The sequence below is a fragment of the Mesocricetus auratus genome, unplaced genomic scaffold (genome assembly GCF_017639785.1).
Source record: "Mesocricetus auratus isolate SY011 unplaced genomic scaffold, BCM_Maur_2.0 Super-Scaffold_100008, whole genome shotgun sequence".
Taxonomy (NCBI): Eukaryota; Metazoa; Chordata; class Mammalia; order Rodentia; family Cricetidae; genus Mesocricetus; species Mesocricetus auratus.
Genome location: NW_024429192.1, coordinates 26,760,482 through 26,780,744, shown reverse-complemented (window position 1 = coordinate 26,780,744; position 20,263 = coordinate 26,760,482). Strand labels below are relative to the sequence as shown.

The following is a 20,263-nucleotide window of genomic DNA, read 5'->3' as shown; positions in this document are numbered from 1 at the left end:
GCTATCTTAACAGAGAATAGGATAAAAGTTTAGAAACACAAAAAATGTATATACATTCACACACATGCTATAAAAAGGGATTGCATACACTATTTATTAATTTATATGCCTATATACTAAGATTGTCAACTATTCAGTTCATATGTACAGAACATTTTAAACACATGAAAATATTTTTATCATCAGAATCTAATAAGTATTATATATAATACATATGTCATAGTGACATAACACCTTTGTCTAATTAAAACTTTTCACTTAATGTCAAAGACATAATCACACCCTATCCTTTGCCAAGCACTTTCACTTATTTTGATTTAGATGCCCAAATGGAGTCAGTCTTCAAGCTGAAAAGGATGTTTGGAGAGGATCCAAGCCTAACACCCGTGGAGCACCTGACCCCTAGAAAGTATTACAGTGATGGAGACTGCCATCGGCAAAGTCATAATCGGTACATTCATTCTTGATGCCTCGGACATGTACTTTCCATTTATACTGTGAAGTCTCTAAAATAAGATTTAAATAGAATTGAAATGAGATCACATTTAAATCAAAGTGCTATGGAGTTCATTTTAAACTTTCATCTGATTGTGCAAAAACATTTTTATTTTATAGACTTTCCCGCATAACCTATTATGAACCTTGGTTTATTTCCCCCCATTTAATTTAGTCACAATTCACATTACTTGAGTCACATTTCTTTTACAAAGCATGGATGTGTGAGCACACACAAATATGCTATACTAACTAAAATAAAAGGAAAGTGTTTTCATGTTTCAGGAAATAAACTCCTTAGCTCTAGTTTTTTGTTTTTTTAAAATGATAACTAAAGATGGTATTGTACTCTAATTCATACACAGTGACTACCTTGACAAATATTCTTAAAGACAAAATCCTTCTGCTGAAATATCAGCCATAAGAATGTGTTTAATATTGCAACCAATAGTAAACAATGTGAACAAGGGGGTTTTTAAAATGCTATTAATTTGGTTTCTAGTCACTATATGCAAAATTGACCTAGCCACCAAAGCTTTCAGAAAAGCTATGCTGCTGACAATGCTATTAAACTTGAAGACTCGCCAGCGGTGGTGGCGCACACTTTTAATCCCAGCACTCGGGAGGCAGAGGCAGGTGGATCTCTGTGAGTTCAAGGCCGGGCTGGACCAATAGCCTCCAAAACAATACAGAGAAACCCTGTCTCGTAAAAAGCAAAAAAAATAAAAAAAAACTTGAAGACACAATTAGAAATCTCTGAACTTACAAGTGATTGATAACAATTCTAGAAAAAGCAGGCAATTAACAAATTTATCAAGAGAAACAAATGTGTATCTATAATTTTTTATAAGGATTCCAATGAAATACCAAGGAGGCTATTTTAAGTAGCACATCTCTTCATGTTTGTATCAATAAAGATGCCCCACTCATTTCTTTTTCTTTTATAACTTTATGCATAAAGTTGCATGCAGAAAAGTGTGTCAGATCCCTTGGAAATGGAGATAGAGATGGCTGTTAGCCACCATGTGGGCACAGAGAATCAAACCCGGGTCCACTGGAAAAGCAGCTAATGTTCTTAAGTACTGAGCCGTCTCTCCATTAGCAACTTACCTCATTTCTTAATGTTTGCTACAAATCCGGCTTTTACACTACATAAACTTAAATGAATAGAGAAACTGCTCTTTCCTTTCTGATTTCTTCTTTTTTATTTTTTCACGTGACTCGTCTTTGAACAATCCTTTATGCATATTTTTGGATAAGGAATGCTGCTTCCCTAAATGTCATGTGCTTGTCAAATTTAAGGATTTCTTAATTGCTACTAGGCTGTGTTCCCTTTGAAATGCCTGGCAAGTGACACCGTAGGAAGTAAATGCAGAAACTGCTTTTGTAAAGTTGGCCTTGCTTCGTTGTCTTTATCTTGTGGAAACAGCTCAGTGAAATGAAACTACTTCTCTGCTTTTAAGAACAGTTCTATTTCTGCAGGTATCTAGCTACACATCTTCACATGTGTACCTGTTTTGAGAAGTTTAGGACTTGTTACAGTGCAAAGTCAGCATGGGCCTCTTCAGAGATTTACTTGGAAAGAAAAGTAGGGCCTGCTTACCATGTACCTTCATTTAGAGACCACCTAGATCATGAACTAATAGAAACCAACTAGTAAAATTATACTTAGGAGGTATCTACATTGATGCACATCACACGTAGAGAGCATGTAATGTAGAGTGCATGAATGTAAAGAGGTAAGATGCTGTCTGGGCTGGCTAGTCATGGCTTCATTTCAGTTGTACATGGTAAAGTTCACTTATACTTATATATTGATAGTCATAACGTTCTGTGTTAGTGGTGATATTCCGTTACCATTGGGTATTAAACATAGGAAATGAAAGAGAACCCCACATTTGTACTGAGTTTTAATTAAATCTTTTTCATCTTTAACACTGGTGTGACAATGTCAGTGAATAATGAATCTACTAGACATTGATTTGTGGGTTTGGGATATAATTATATATCAAATCTTCCTAGGAGATGATTTTGTATCATACTAAGAAAATATGCATAAAAGGTACAAAATATCAATGTCTATACTATGATACTCTTGCTTCTATCCTCTCAATTATCATGAGCCTTTTCTCTAGGTAGATTACCAGCTTTCTTGTTTCTGATCTCAAAGAAATTCAGAATTTCCAACTTATTGTTGGTTTGGCTCTTGTTGCTTTTTAGTCCCCTACACTTTTAAAGAGAAAATACCTTTAGTTCCATGAGACATGAATCTTTTATCATTGATGAAACAAAGAAAGATGAAAAGAAGCCTTCGCAGAAGTTTTTGTAGAAACCTTTGGAAAACTGAAACGACATGCCAGGGCCATCTGCTCACTGCCATTGATCATGTGTACTCGATGGCAATGCCATATTGCCAAAGAGTAACCATCATGAAATATAATGATACAGTATGAATCTTTTTATACTAATGAAAGGTCTCCAAGAAATAAATGCTGATCATGAGAAGTCATAAAAAATGCACCAAGCAGTTAAAAACTGTTTTAGTATAAACTAATTATATACAATGAGTTTCATTTTGACATTTACATGCATGTGTATGATGTCGCTCATCACATGACCAAAGCGTCATTGTCATCCCTTATCAACTTTCTATTCTCACTGATGCCCTTCCTCCTTCCAAGTGTTCTCCATAATTCTCTCGTTTCCTTATATTTGCCATGATATGCTATAGCCTTGGACCAAGGATAAATGTTTGTGCTTTTTCCCATCTAAATTGACCTTTAAATTAGAATTAATTTTCAGATAGCTTATAAGCTTTATAATCCTTAGGAAACCAAATGAATTAAAAAAAACTCCATCTTAGAAGAAAAGTAAATTTCAATCAATTCATTTGGAAATTTGTCACCAAATTTTACAGATTTAAAATAAGGCACTTATCATGCATTGGCCCTTGCATTAGTCTTAGGAAGCGTTCCAGAAGGTAAATCTACTATCTGTTGAATTAAGGCTGAAGTCTTTTACAGTCTTTAGACAATGGCATTTCTTATAAAAAATGTCATTCTTCAGAATATGACTCTAAGTTCTGATACTAAATATATGTTGACAATTACTTTTTACATTATTTCATTTGGCAGGGGTGGTCCATTTTATGATATTATCTTTATCTGTTAAAATTATTGTATTTGAAATCTAGAAGTCACTTTAATAAAATTATTATCTCTAAAATAATTCTGACTTTCGTTGAAAATGCATTTTTTTATTTACTGATGCTTTCAGCAATATTTGATAGGCAACTTTCACACTGTAGAAAAAGAAGGTATTTTCTGAAAAAATAATCATATTTCCAATGTTTAAACAATTTGACTCTTCAAATATTCTGATTTCACTTATTTAGAAATGCCAAAAAGATACCCAGAAGTCTAGCAGATATTCACTTACTGTTGTTATACTAGAAGATGTTCATCTCACAGTTTACCTTTATATACCATAAAATGGAATACAGTGAGGCATTTTGAAACGCTACATAATGATGATTCTGTGTTCCATGAAAAAAGGATTTAGAAGATAGTAGTAATACAAAGAGTGTTCTACTTAACACTCACTATTTTGTTAAGGCAATTCTTAATGTTGTTGTGTTCTTAAAGACAAAATGGTCCTGCTTGGTTGATATGGTCTTACATGGAATTAAACAGGGAAACCTCAGCAACATCATCTAACAACCAGCGTCAAATTCTTGAATGAATTTGATGAAAAACTCTTCATGAATGAAATTACTAAATAATTGGTATTTTGTAATCTGTATTTATAGTTTTTATGAAGAACATGATATATTTCAACAGAAAGACTGTAATACTCTCTATGTTTTATTATGGCTTCTTGAGATATCTTATCTTAAATAGGTGTAATTCATAACAAGAAAGTATACAACGAAGATTTCAGTGCGTGTGTGCATATCTCTCTATGTGCATAAACTCAATAGTCATGTGCATGTGTATACATATATACATATATATAGAGAGAGAAAGGGGGAGGGAGAGTTTATGTACTGTCAGCATTTTAAATTAAATCAGCTCTAAAACTACACAGAATTTTAGCACATTAAATTCCAATTCAAATAATGCTAAGGGTTTTGACACATACAAGGTCAAGGACAAGGTCTTAAAAGGACATAGAAACAAAACCTGGATGATTTGAAAATTTAATATATATTGAATATTAAAGACATAAAAGAAGTGTGATATATTTTCCTGCTTAGGAAGAATGGCCTCATGCTGCAAAATACTCCTGAAAACAAAAACATAAAAGCAGTGTGCACTTAGTCAATTAGTAGACCAGAATATGTCTTACTTCCTGCCTGAAAGTGTTTAACAAACCTAGAGGAGGGCCAAGGCAGCCAGGAAGACAAGAAGATGACAGAACAGCACCACCTAGTTCCCTCTATAAAAGTTTCCAAGTGAGCATCTCTCACTTACTCTGTAAAACTGAGCACACATTCACAATAAATCATTTGGTATGAAACTACACTCCAGAAAATTATCACCTGCAACACAGCATTTACTTAAATTGCTTTAATTTAAAAGTTTCTTATGAAATAAAAAAGAAAGTAAAATTAAAGATAATGGCTAAGCTGAAGTTTTTCTAACTGTGCATTTTACTGTTGTATGTAATCCAAATAAATAAGTCCCTAAATATACACTAGACCACTACCATTACAACACCTCAAGTATATAGCAAGAAAAATAGAGCAGTGTGACTTTATCTATTACATGCATATTTTCTGTTCCAAGTTTAGCACTAGCCAGTATAAAACAATACTGAGAAACAACAATACTGTGTTAGAACTGTGATATGCTGCCTTTTTTCTTGAGACTCAATGTTTGAAGAAATAATAAAATATCAAGAATATTTATAGGTTGCCCCTGAAGTTATATATTTTCTTCCCTATATTTTAAATCATTGTGAAATATCATTTTGGAAGTTATGAAATGGCATGTCCATGTCTTTCCTAGCTTTGTTCTCTGAGGGACTCAGATTCCAGTTAAATTCAGAGCAGAGATGCTAGATAGCAGGTTTCAAGAATGATGTTTCATCAGCAGACTCAAAGGGTCATGCTGTAACAGTGCAGAATGTAGTCAGGCACAAAGAGTGAGAAGAGCCGAGGACTTAACATATATAATTATGACATTATATGACACAGCAAAAGGAATGCTGTTTCTAGACAGGGCACTTTAAAAATGTTTTCCCTGAGGCACTGCAGTTCTTTAAAGCACTGACTGTGGCTGCTAACACCAGAGTTTCTCAAGCAGAACTCCAGCTCTGAGAAGCTAAACATTGTAGCTTCCTATATAGATCTTCCTCAGAGTCCCCTCCCCACAGTATTCCCTCCTCTGACCTGGTCAACTAGTTTTCTGGCCTGCTGCGTCTTTATGAAATTAAATGAATCATCCTCTTGGTCAAATCAGAATGGAGCATGCTTGAATATTTCTTGTTCACTTGCCAGCTTCTTTCAAGTTGTGTTAATAATAAAAGAAGAAAGACAGAAAGGAAACTGGCATCACAGTGAGAATGTTTTCAGGATAAAGGGCTGGAAGAAATGAGAGGCCTTTAATCCAGCCTTAAATAAAAAAATGTTAAAAGCCCAGTGAATTTTATACCATTGTTGTTAAATCAGTGATTTCACCATCAGCTTGATGTGTTCACATCCAGTTACTGTTGAAAAGATACCGCAATAGGAAGAGAATTTATTTTTGATTCTCAAGAAAAGAACGTGTTACATCCTTTGATATTTCATTATGTGTTTGTCCCGTAGACTGGAGGCTCCATAAGGACTGAGGCTGTTTCAACCTTGCTCAACCATATGCCCAGGATTTAAACAGTTGATGGATAAATTATGCTTACGAAAAGCAAAGGTTAGTACAATTTTTTATAATTTGTTTTTTACACAGAAATTGAGACTACAGAAAATGATACTAAACTCAAAATTGCAAATTGCAATTCCATTCAATTCTAATAAAAAAACAAAGAATAGATCAAAGAAGTCTTAAGCTTTTTAAAAGGATATTCACAGGTATGTTTCCGCATGAATGTATATGTACCATGTGCATGACTGATGCCCACTGGGACCACAAGAGGATATGCCTAGGCCCTCCCCCCTTGTATCTAGGCTGAGAGAGTATCCTGCCATGGGGGATGGGCTCCCAAAGTCTATTTGTACACTAGGGAAAAATACTGGTTCCACTGTCAGACTTCACCAGACACACTGTCACGGAACCACTGAATGAGAATGTCTTACATGATAGTAAGGCTTTATTAAAGGAAAAGAGATCAGTCTTGTGGTTCACTAATTACAGGTATTTATTACTGCAGGTGCATTCATGTTAGCATATCCTCCAAGAAAATGTTCTATCTTATTGAGGGTCTACCTAATGATAACCACATTTTGGGGTAAGATGAGACAAAATTTAAAATTAAACTGACTTGTGACCTCCGTAAGACCTCCAAATACTACAAGCTTCTTATATGTCAATTCATTCATCTTTAACCATTCTATGTAAGTGAATGAAATAAATGATAAGTTTATAATATCATTAATGTTACCTGATTTATAGTATATTCACAGTAGAATAAAAAATTAAAATAAAACGTCAGACAGGAAATTATCTGGTATGGGTTTTACTTAGTCAACATCTCTCTGTAATGATAATTCTATTGCAATGTCATCTTGACGAATATCATGGATATTGTCTTAATTTGAGGACTCTGCACAACTCTATTGTCTTACAATGCCTTAGTATTTAAAGCCTCAAAGAAAAAAATGTCTTCCATCTTTATATTACTCTGAGCCCTTGAGTAGATTAGGATGAAAATGTCTGAGAAAGATGATATTTCAGATACTCTGTTGTCACGTTTAAAATATTAAATGGTCATATTTTACAATACATTTATTACTTTGCTGTTAATTTAACAAACACAAATCAGTAATATATGAAAAATACTTTTTGGAAATGCATAGTCAACCAAAAATTGCTTCCCAAACCACTTTATCTTGTACTCCTGGGTATCTGGAAGCTGGATCATCACTCACTAAGTAGATACCACTTTAGAAATAGAGGCTTCTTGCCTTTAATCCCTGTATTCAGGAGGCACAGAAGGTGGATCTCTATGAGTTCAAGGCCAGCCTGGTCTACTGAGCAAGTTCCAGGAGAGCCTCCAAAGCTACAGAGAAATCCTGTCTCAAAACGAAAACAAACAAACAAACAATCAAAAACAACAACAACAAAAATGGATGCTTCTTGTTTTGTGGTTCATTTCAATAAGACTGAAGTACAAGTAAAACCACTAATATCAAATCTGCAAAAAATCCTTAATAAAGTGAGTAACTTCAATCTACTTTTAACATTCATTACAATGTATATTTCTCAGAGAGTGTGGTAGAATAGTTTTAGCATCCGGGCTCGGGTGAGTATTAAGTTAGCTTAGTTAAGAACTTATTTTCAAACACTGAGTCATGAAACAGTCAAGACTCTAAAAAACATTAGGGAAGCTAAAGATTTCTTTTAAATGTAAAGAAAGAAGAAAATGTCTTAAGAGGCATTTCCCTGGGACTCACAGGAAAAGCATCCTTAAAACACTTTGCATTGAAACCTTAGAGCCTTATTCTCCCTGTTTTGGGGTCTTGGTGACTGTATTTAAAATTTTTCCCAAAAGCAATCAATAGTCCTATCTTATCCTCCACTACTTTTCAGATGTAAAATGAGAAACAAACCAAATACATTGTCACTAGCATGTATCTGAAACTGAAGAAGCATGACTAAGCATTTGAAAACAACAACATTGGCCACAGTTCTGAAAAGCAGCTCCACCAGCTAACTGAAAAGCACCCTAAATCTCCCCTACTTTAGGAACTAATCAGGGAATGTCTCTGTAGCTTGGCAATAACAAAAGCAGGTCAGCGTATTCATAATCTCCTGGATCAAGGTCAGTTTTTAATTCCTCCTTGTCGATTCATTTATCTGGAAATGACAGCTATTAGAAGTAGAACGATAAGGAGAAGTGCTCGTGTTTAAACAAACTCATCATCAGGAATACTTTGAGAACTGGAAATAGAAATCTGTAGGAAGTACAAAAAAGATGTGTTTACCCCGAAGAAATCACAAAGACTCAGAGATTGAGAGCAATGTTCCCAGTGCAAATTTGAACTGACTGCCATGCCTGAAAGCAACGTGAATCTACAGTTTTGTCAAGTACATCACGGCTTAGAATTCTTTACTGTTCTTTGCATCTCCAATTGATCATCTTGTATATTATATACAAATAAAAATTCACAGCAAATATTTATTCTATTTAGAAGACAATATTGGCATGTTGGCAGTTGTAATGTAAATACACAGAAATGCATAAATATCTGGCTCCAATTAAAGAATTGTGTCATTATTAACTGTATTAGAAGACAGCTAATAAATAAGTGAATTGAAATTATTTTCATAAAGATACAGACCAACTAATTTGTACTTAGGTTAAAAGGAAGACTGCAGTGTCTACCTTGCACTTTTGGGCACACCTAAGTACATAACTTTCAAAATGCTCTAAAATAAATACGTGAAAGGGTTATATATATCATAGACTAGACAAAATAAGTTCTTTCAAGCACGAGAAAGACATAAATGTTCATTATAATCAATAAAGGGCAGGTGACATTCTTTTGTCTATTAAAACAAACACCATAGAGCCCTCTTAGGCACTAGGCACTGCCAGTAGTTTTTAAGTTACAAGTGGCTTGAAACTATGCAAGTACAAAACAATGAAACAATTTATCACTTATATAGTTACTAAAATATTTTCAAAGGCAAATCATAAAATTTTAAGCAGTCATATTTATAGATTAAACCAATATTTCTTTTGGCTTATGTAAAGCATGGTGATATTTGTAAGCAAAAGAACACAATTTTAAAAACAGGAAGAACACAATTAATAGAAAATCATTTTGAATATGATCAATGCCAGCAATCCCTGTTTATAAATGATAGCATGAACTAAACAAACAACTCTAATGTTCCAACCACAGGAAATATCTCTTAAAAATATTTTAAGAGCGAATTTTAAAACTCTCTGATCTCTCATTAAATGCTCACAGTGTTCCACTTGCAAACAAATAAAAACCCGAAAAATATCATGTCTCAGTTTTGGCTTTGCACTGATACTTGACAGTCCATAAAGATTGCAGGCAATTAATGCTATCTAAAAGATCTATAGCTTCACATGACAACCAGCAAAACATCAGGGCCCTACCACAGCAAAATGTGTTAATAGGCTAGTTAGGCAGCAGATTATTGACATGGGAACAATTCTTGATTCTTCCTGTCAGTAGAAAGAGTAAAAGGAGCAGTCTCCTATTCAGTGGAAAGGATACACTTCTCAATTTATTTATTTCATTCCTAGAGCAAAGAACTATTTAGAAATAACAGATACTATATTATGTATCACAATGGCAAATCTAATTCTGCCTTGGCAAAGGCATTAGCAAATGAAGACTGTAACTCCTTGCTACATTGGTGCTGTAGACATAAAATTGAATCCAGAAACACCCTCCTCTGAATGCCACCTACACATTAATAAGTGACAGTGAACTTACAGCTAGACCCCTGTTCTATCCCATATGATCCCTGAAAAGGCTTTGAAATGAGGACACGTGCATAATTAAGGCACACTGAATATCACAGTGCATGTAACAAACCAGAGTATTATGAATCCTCGGGGAAACCTCATAGAACTAATGTATTTTCTAAAGAAAGCTGCACATGAGTAAAGGGGGACTCAAATGCTAATTAGATCCTCCCAGAAAAGGCTATAGAAAAGTTGCTCCTTGAATTCCGAAGTTGAACAGAGAATGGAACATTTGTATACAGGAGACTGGATGAGAAAAAAAGGCTTGATAAAAAAGTCCTTCAATAGATGATTTACACAATTTGTGACAAAATAAACTAAGCAAAGCCAAAAATATAACAATGGGAGAATTCTCATCTTTCCAAAAGGGTTAAGTATGAGAACTGATTTCCTATTAGAAAGGGATTATGTAACAACAGAGGGAAATACTCAGCCTAGCATATGCTAATCTAGTCAGCTTTGCCAGGCATTACTGTGTGTTTTTGGCTGGCTGACTCACATTCTTTCCTCCTCTTTTTTGCCATTTTTATTACTCGATGAAAGAGGTGGTACTCTCAAAGAACACAATAATTACTACAAAATATTAAGCACTGCCTTTTAGCATTTGAGAAATTCTGTTACTTGTATGTCTTCACAAATGATCATTTCACAGATCACCTCTTCCTTAAATATTCACAGTCCTTCATTAATTTATTTTAATGTGTATTATTCCAGGTTGGTAGAGTGGGCATTAAAAGGGGTTATTATAATCCTGGCGAGTAAAAACAAGCTGAGTTACCATTCAAACTTCAACAAATAAAAGAGAAAAGAGTTGCAAAGGAGTGACAATTAAGTTTTGTGCACATTTTTATTCACTTTTAAATATATGTATACATACATATAAATATATATTTCATATATATTATAGTTAAGTTTTGTGCACATTTTTATTCACTTTTAAATATATATATATATATACATACATATACATATATATTTTATATATTTTATAGTTTGTAATTCAAAATTGTTCATTACAATCTATGCTTATTTGTACAGATTGAAAAACAGAGGACATGTGAAGTATAAAAATTAGCATAAAGTAGAGGTATCATGAATATTTCCTATAAGTGGAAGGATAAGGAACAAGACAAAATAAAAGATGAAATTATGAAGGTTACAAGTATATTTTATGCACTGAATATACCAAGTTTTGATGCTTAAATAAGTACTATCAAGGCAACTGCACTTTTAAGTATAAACAATTTTATCCCCAGAAGCTAAAAATATTTCATTACAAGCAGAAATTAATTTGCTTTATAAAGTACCCAGAATCAATAAGGCACCACACACTCAATAGTCTACAGCATGTCTTTGTCAGGAATAGTGTTTACCCATTCTGCTGCCAAGGATAAGCAGTGCCTCCATTCTATAGATTAATCATCATAACATTGAAATGTTATTAAGGACACAATTCAACCTCTAATAGGCCTCTTATTTCCTTATAACTTGAATTATTGGTACTGCTTGATCACACTGTGCTTGAAGATTTTATATTCCTAGAAGCCAAAGAACACTTACTTTTTTTTTTACTTTTAATCCTTCTCTAACTATGACTATACATAGCATAGAAACATTGAAATGGGTGGAAGATAATTGAAATATTTAAGTGGAATCTACTTGCAACTCAGAGTTATTCCAGTGTTATATAATAACTGTCTTAATATTTACTTCAGACCTCTAAGGTATACAGTGAATAAAGACTGACCAGTTCTATCTGAGGAATATCTGATAACTTCATCTTCCATCTACTCAAGCAACTGTAGGTTTTGATGATTTCCTCTCATACCTAATTAAAGAGAATATTTACTTATATAATGTCTAAACAGAATACCTGTTCTAAGAGGAAAATAATTGTATCTCTTTAAGAAAACCCACAAAACACATTTAGGAGATGCTTGTGGGCTCACATCTTGGATAAAAATCAATATGCACAATATACCAAGCGTTTTGCTCTTTAGCAAATTGCTGCTATCCAATACATTTTGGTGCTGAAAATAACATTAGGTGCTTAGATCTTACTGTTTTTAGGGACTCATTTGACAACTATTACTATGTCAGAAATTCAACATTCTATAATGATGATTCATAAAATCAAATGCCATTTATTGGCACCAATTTATGTTAAAAAGTTAATTCCTGTAGTCAAAAACAAACTAACAAGGAAACAAACAAAACCCAGAGATTTGTTTTGTGTAGTGTCGGGAACACTAGTGAGAATAACCCCTTATTTGTAGCAGCATTAGAACCTGAAGCTTGGGACTCCTACTTTAACTCTGCTATTCATCTTCATTAAGCTGACCCACAAGTCTGATAGTTACAAGACAATCAAAAGTTCACCAGTAGCTAATGAAAACATGCATATTCTTACCAGGAGTGATTTATGAATCTCTAAAGAGAATCTATTTTCTCTTCTGCTTTGTCATGAGACTACAGTCTTTGGGTCATTTCAGATTTTAAAGGGTTAAAATCACGGTTCATGACTATCATAAGTTAGAAAACCACTTCCCATTTTTCTCTGCTGCCACAAAACTGCTTTCTGTGTTTGTCTGCAGCGGCTGAGCACAGAAAACCTAAGGTGTCATTTGCATCATCACACAGCAGGGGGCTTCAGTGCCTCCATTCCCAGGCTACTCCTCTCTACCTCCTTACCTGAGAAATTCAGGGGGCATGCCTATTTTTGCTTCTTTAAGAACCACACTCCAAAATCCTTGGCATTTTTAAAGAGAATGTTGGCAACATACTTTTCCTTTTAAATGTTTTAGGTTAAACCAGTAAATTTAAATTATGCCTTTTTTTTGTAGAATGAGTATTTGAACCAGTCTGACATAAATTATCGGGATTTTTAATCTTGGAAAAGAAAAATAAACTAGTAGGGAAGGATATTGAGAATGACTGATCAGATTGAAAGGTACATAGAAATATCTATTATTACTTACATTGAAGTTTTTTCCAAGACTTAACTGATAAATATAGGGCCTGCAAAAATATTAAAACTTTCTCATAACTGCAATATGATGAAGCAAATACACTACTAGCACTACCAACACTGACTGGGAAACAGGCATTGTTCATTGTCACCTGATTTGTTATTGATTTACTAAACTAAGGATGGAGATTGTACAGATGTGTTGTGTCTACCCTCAGCGAGATTATATTTATTTTCACCTCTGTTTCCTAGAGCTATAAATAGTCAATTTGAAAGACAGCTACCAATTTGGCAATAGTCTTGCTGCTTAGGTTCGTGGTTGTTTTCCTCCTGTTTCTTCAACCTCCTCAGACTCCAGAACTGAAGCCAACGTGTTTAATGATAAACTTTAGGACACACATCAGAATGAAACCACAGCAACACATTACAGTGACAATCACATCACACTGTTTCTGTGTCCGCAGCTTCTTTAAACAGGTGATTCAGCTTTTTTTTTCAGTCAGTATATCCCTACAGGGTCCAGGTCTTAACTGCAAAAGGAATGTCAAGCAATGTTTATTCCAGGACCCATTTACAAGCACAGTTAGGATGTGACCCAACAATTTTTCCACTTACATTTTACTCTTTAAGTGATTTAAGTCAATTTTTTTCCTTTAAGAAAGATGATACAATCTCACAGTTTCCATGCGGGCATACAGTTTTATTTAAATTTTAGATTCACTGGTGGAGGACATGGGGACAGTGATACCGGTTGCTGCTTAGATATATTGTACTCCTGCATTCTTGTAGTTGCAGAAATGGGACAATGGCAATGAGAAAGTCTTCAGTATCTTGAGACGAAACCAGTCAAAACACTCAGAACCCTTGGCAGGATATTTTTCTTAATTACTACTTATTTGGGAATGAACTTCGTCAGCATGTCAGATTTTGGCCCCCACCTACAGACTCTGCTTTCATGGAGTCTGTTATCAACAAAAGGAGGAGTAAAGTGCACTCTACTCCAACTTCTCTGACTGTAAGAAATGGTCTTGAAATGACTTAGTTATTTGAGTACGGGTTAAAAAAAAGTGAGGGGTTTGAGAAGCATTTGTGTGGTGGTAAATACATATAATTCCTTTTCTGGTAAAGTTCATGATTCTGACCTGTACAAAAGGGTAAGTAGCAGGTGTATTCACCTGAGCGTTATTCTGAAGACGTTTATTAGTAAGTATAGCAATTCATTAATTAGAATAAGTCATAGCAGAAAGTAGTACAGCGCCTGTATTGTGCGGCACATTTCTTTTTCTGTAAGACTAACTGTAAAATAAAGAGGAAATATTCAGCCAAATCAGGTGTCTCTGCACATATCTATTCTCTGTTACATTTTTCTTTCTTTCTTTTTTTATTCCAGGCTTGTTTCTACACGAACAGGACCCTCTTCAACTCAGCAGTGGCCCTTCAGGCATGGGAAGCTGCGTGGTTTTTAGAAAAGGTGAAGTGAACAGATTCTGCTTCGTGGCCAAATGAGGTCTTCGCGTTACAGACATTCAGCTTGTGTGCTTCGAATTCTACACCATATTGAGTCTCCCATCCTCTTGATTTTTTCTTTCCTTGATATGGGAAACTAAAAAAACATGACTTTAACCTTAAAGCTGAATCTCATTTTCTCTTTTACTTTTGTATTTCTCCAGCTATATTATAGTCAGAAACAAATACTGGGTAGAACATATTGTTTTCCTGTCTTTTTGCTGTGTAAGGATCCATTGGGTTCAAACTTTCAAATGATATAGAAGAGACCAAGGAAAGCCATCCATGCAACTACCCTGACTTCATTTTATCATTGATTTGTATGTGACCATTGGCTTATTTTTCCTTGTATTAAGAAATGAATCTTAATTTAGTTTCCAAAAAAATTTAAAAAGAAAAAGTGACAATATAGAACAGAAAGTAAAAAACACTGAAACACAGAGAAGGCATGTTAAAAAGAGTCTCTTCCTCTGTGCTGCATACTACATAAAAAATAGGAATATTTTAAGGGATACATAAATTGATTAGCAGTAAGTGACAGAAGGCCACCACACAACTACTAAAGCCAGGAAATAAGAAGCTACTGGCTGACTGACTAACTGTAGCATTTCCCTGGCTGTAGCTACTAGCAGACAGGACAAACTGCCCCTAGCCAAAATCAGCTTTTCACTAGATTTCCCCCCCCACCCCGCCCCTCATACACTTTCTTCCCTGTACATAGAAAGACCTGTGACTTGTTTAATATGTGTTCGGGAAATAAAGCCTGCTATTCCCCAGTCTAACCAAGACCTAATCCAACAGTAGGCTGGTAGGAGAGACATAAATCAGAATCGGAAAGGAATGTTTATAGCCAAAAGGAAGAAAAGGCAGGCGTGAGCAATTTGTTTGAGGAAGAACGGACAACATCAACAAAGTATGATATGTCTGTAGGAGCCAGGGTTTGATAAATGTGAGGCAGCCATGAACAGAAGACAATTCAAGAGGGCTTGCCCTATCCTCCCCTTTCTCCTCTTTTTAAATCCTCTTTAATATGGAGTAAGATGTTCAAGAGTATACAGACATCACGGACCTGGTGCTCATTCTATGGCTGCTGAGGAGGATGCTCATTTATTTATTTATTTATTTACTTGGACCTGAGGCTGGTGCTGCTGCTGGCTGCAGTAGTGCATTTCCCCTGCCCTACTCACACCCCTTCCCTGCCCTGTTTCCTCTAGTCTGTTGGGGAAAGCAGCTGTGTCTTAGTCCTTGGTTTATATACTCAATAAAAAAGACCCATGCCTGTGATGGAATCTCTCCTTTCTGGGTTAAGAAAGAGGAAATCCTCTCTCTCTCTCTCTCTCTCTCTCTCTCTCTCTCTCTCTCTCTCTCTCTCTCTCTCTCTCTCACACACACACACACACACACACACACAGAGAGAGAGAGAGAGAGAGAGAGAGAGAGAAAGCACAAGCAGGCAGTTATTTTCAGTGCACTGAATAGACAATTCACAGGGAAATGTTGAAGAAGCAAGGAGGCGACCCCCAAGTGCAGAGCGTGGCCCACATGCTCTATAATAAATAATCTCTTCCCACCAGCCGGCCGCGTGTGCAATGACCAACCCGTGCCACCACACTGAGACTAGCAGAGAAGACACGTTCAGCTGTGCCGGATTTTCATCACAATCACCAAATTAACTGATTTCCCCACATCTCTCATCCCCTAACTGGTGCATGCCGGTGCTGGCCGCGGGCGCGATGCGCGCGCACGTGCACACCACACACAAGCGCGCGCGCACACACACACAGGCACACACACACACACACAGGCACACACACACACTCGCACGCACGCACAGAAGGAGGGAGGAAGGAGGAGGGAGAAAACAGCTGAGAGATCCAAGTTACTGAGAGGTGAACTAGGGACTCTGAGAGGATGTTTTCTCGGCAGGATTAGAAATCCAAGTAAAGCCTCAGCCACCTGGGTTACTTATAAGAGGGTGGGGGTGTGAGCGTTGGGAAATTGGACTAGGAGGTGTGAGCAGGGAAAAATCACTTTCTGCTTTCTTGGAGATTCTGGCACATGACATTTTACATTTATATCCAATGTAAAATACATAAAATTCGCACCATATATTCCAGGAAACATCTGTAAATGGTTAGTTAATTGATTCAGTAATTTTCTGCTCATCACTTCATTCACATCCACAAATATGCACAAATATAATAGTGTCCCAATCTGTACCCCCAGAAGACGATAGGAAAGAGGCTGCATTCCAAGAACTTGCTGAAAGATGGTTCATTGACCTCATTTAAATCTTTAAAAAAAAAACCGTTTGGGGTTTGATCACCCGCGTGTCTACGTGTGTCTCACTTTCACATACCTTTTACCCAGAGCAAATAATCCGATCAACTTATCTTTCTCACAGATATCCAATGGATGTCAGAAGGGTTGGGAGTGGACAATGATTTATCAAGAAAAAAGTCACCCACCATCGTCTCGCATCCATCCTTCCCATATCTCTCATTCAAGCCGCATCCCTGTACTACTCTTCAAAGCAACAATCTTCCTTTCAGTCCCTGCACACGCACGCAGCCTCTGTCTCTTCCACCACCCAAAGTACCTTCTCCCGCACACACTAACTCGCGCATTGCCATTTATTTCAAAATTAGCATCGTCTTCCCTTCATACATCCAACCCCTCCATCGTCCACAAGAGAAGGTCTGGGGCGAAATGAACCCGCATTCCCTAGCCGCCTAGCATCCACACCGGTGATTTGCATAATAACTGTTTTGTGTGCTTTCCCTCCACTGCAGTCGCAGGGCTTTTACATTTCACGTGAGAGGATGATATTAATTACGCAAAGAAGCGGCAGACAGAGGATAGACAGGTAGAGATTCTGAGAGAAAATCCAAAGCAGTGAAGTAACTGCCAGCATACATTTCTTTGCTTGAAAAAAAAAATAATAGCGCAAATCACACAGACTGGGTAATAAAAAGTCGATGTGTTGATAAAGTGGATTTATGTCTTTTAAACTGTCCCTTCGCTCCTTTTTAATTTGTTTCATTCATATTCTCTCTCTCTCTCTCTCTCTCTCTCTCTCTCTCTCTCTCTCTCTCTCTCTCTCTCTCTCTCTCTGTCTCTCTCTCTGTCTCTCTCCTTTCTTTTCTCACTCGGTCTCCTCTCTCTAGCCCAGACAGAGTCTCCCTTCTCTTCCTAGGTGAATGACACGTCTCACAAGCCCCTTCCACCGCCACCACCCCCCACCCCGGGGATGTTATTGCAATGCACACGGTGCCGCCGCTGCTGCTGTTCCTGCCGTCGCGGTAGCTCACTCCCAGGCTCTCACACACTTTCTAAAGACACATGGATGAGATGCTGGTGGGGAGAGCGGAAAGGAGGAAGGCAACCCTAAGAGGGGAGGAGGTTAAAGAGATGACAAGAGGTGGAGAGGGTCGCCTAAGAGCGTGATGTGGGAGGTGGCTGGCGAGGGTGGGTGGGAGAACGGAATGTTGAGGCAGGCACAAGTTGCCAGCCACCCGGAGTGGGAGGGGGGTGCTGGCGGGGATCGAGTGGGGTGGAATGAAGGCAGCTCAGGTGAATGAAAAGGCGAAAGGTGCCGCTTAAGGAGCTGCCTGCTGCCGGAGCTGGGTTGAGGCAGCGCCAGAGAACCAGGCGGCTGGTGCAAACTGCCACTGCCCCCTGCAGCACCCGGGCGGAGGGGGAGGGAGTGGAAACGGCCGGGCACTGGGGGATTGCCAGGGGAGAGTGGAAATACGGGGTGGAATGGGGAGGATGGGGAATGGGCGTGAAGTGATGCTCCCCACAGCGGGGCGGGGATTACCTTGTAACAGGAGCCCGCAGACGCTGTAGAAGCGGAGAACCGCGCTGCGTTTCCAAATCATGGTCCCTTCTCTAAGGGTCTGGGGAAGGATCGAGGGGGGCGAGGAGGTGCTGCTTGAGCGTAGCACGCAGTGCAAAGGCTCCCGCGGTTGTCGTCCTCCCGGCTCCCGCCGGACCCGCGATCCCGCAGCTGCGGTGTTCGAACACGCGCGGAAGCGGGTGGCCGGCAGCTGAAGCGGCAGTGGCAGAGCACCCGCACAATACGGTTTCGGTGGGCTAAATAGTTTCTTCTTCTCCTGAGGCTGCTGGCGGTGCAGCCCCGACACCCGGTCTGCCCGGCACCGGTTTGGAGCTTGCCTTCCTCTCGGGGAGCTCGCGGCGGCAAGTCCCAGAGCCCGCCTGGCCCGCCCGGAGGCTGCCCAAGCAGGTGATGCGGAGATGCCTGGGTGTCGAGGAAGGTGCAGGCGAGGGCTGCTAGGAGTGGGTAGGTCACGGGAGGGAGGGGTGGGGGACAGGGGCAGCAAGCTGGCAGCACCGCCGCTCGCGCTCCGGTGTCAGAGTCCAGTTAGAAGAGGCGGCAGCCGCGGTAGCAGCGCTTGGTAGCGGCGGCGGCGGTGGCGGCGGCTCCCGGATGCTCCGGCTGCAGCAGCAGCAGCAGTGGCGGCGGCGGCGGCGGCGGCGGCGACGGCGGCGGCGGCGGCGGCAGCAGCAGCTCTAGCGAGCACCAGACACAAGGGCAAGCACAGCGCGGCGGAGGCCCCGCCCCTACCCTGGCCAGGGATAGGCCCCGCCCCCTGGCCAATGAAAACACACCCACCCACCAGATCTGGCCAATGGCAGCGAGGGATGGGTGGAGACCAGCGCCGGGAAAAACAAACAGGCTTCTCAAGGACCCTTCGGGCAGGAAGCTCTAAAGCCCCCTCTGGCTCACTCGGGGCTGGTCTCACCTTCTGAGAGGTGTCCACGTGCGAACTCAGCCCCGTTCAGGAATAGGTGCTGAGCCCTGGAGAAGGGTTCGGCCAATCGCCACCGCGAGGGGGCGGGGTTAGCGGTATTATTCCCCCCCCACACACACACACCACCCCACACCCCCTGGTTCTGGATTCCTTGGTGCCTGGGTTTGGTCCTGGGTGCGAAGTTCTTCTGCGCATTTGGGCTCCTTGAGCAGATGGTGGCTGCACCTGCCCACTCACCAGCTGTAGAAGCAATCTCTAAGGCTCCCAGCCTCAAAGGGAGAGATTGCAGAGGGCGTGGGAGAGGCTAAGTATAGGGCGCTGAACACCTCCTACCTGCCTCCAAGAACTCGTGGAAGAGACTTGTGGAAGACTTGGAAGTGAGGGAAAAATCACTTTGTTGTTGTTGTTGTTCTTCATTTAGTCTTTCACAGATTCCATGTCAACTTCTGTGCATAGCTCCCCGACCTGGGGGTTCAAATCCCAAAGCTCTTCGCATAACCCTTTGTGGTGGTTTAGCCAAATGTTTATTTCTGAGGACTTCTCAATTGCAAAACAGAGATGATAGCACTGTTTTATCTTACCGTTGTAAGGGAAAAATGAAAAGGCAAATATGTAAGTGGGGGCACACTGAGTGCCCCTGCTTTGTAAGGCTCTTCTGGCTATGAAAAGTTTTTCTAATTGAAAATAGCAGGAAATGTTAGCAAACTTCTTTTAAAATTCCAGCACTATCCATAAGAAGAGAAAGAAGAGGAAATGTATTTTGTTCATGGACATGACATAAAGTGATCAGGAAGAACGGTTTCTATAAGACTGACCCCGGCATTCGGCCTTGAGAAGACCAGCTTTAAAATACTAA

General features: G+C 38.8%; 1 protein-coding gene across 3 annotated transcripts in view; it reads right to left on the bottom strand.

The window, feature by feature from the left end:
• Positions 1-19,121, bottom strand: part of Cadm2 (cell adhesion molecule 2) — a 916,009-nt gene extending 896,888 nt beyond the window's left edge. For 2 of the 3 annotated variants that reach the window (XM_040750595.1, XM_005082055.4), the window contains exon 1: positions 18,453-19,121. In XM_040750595.1, coding sequence (XP_040606529.1) covers positions 18,453-18,513 — 61 coding nt within the window. In that variant the 5' untranslated portion in view covers positions 18,514-19,121. The remainder of the gene's footprint in view (positions 1-18,452) is intronic. The other variant, XM_040750596.1, reaches the window with a different exon arrangement.
• Between the last annotated feature and the right edge of the window lie 1,142 nt (positions 19,122-20,263).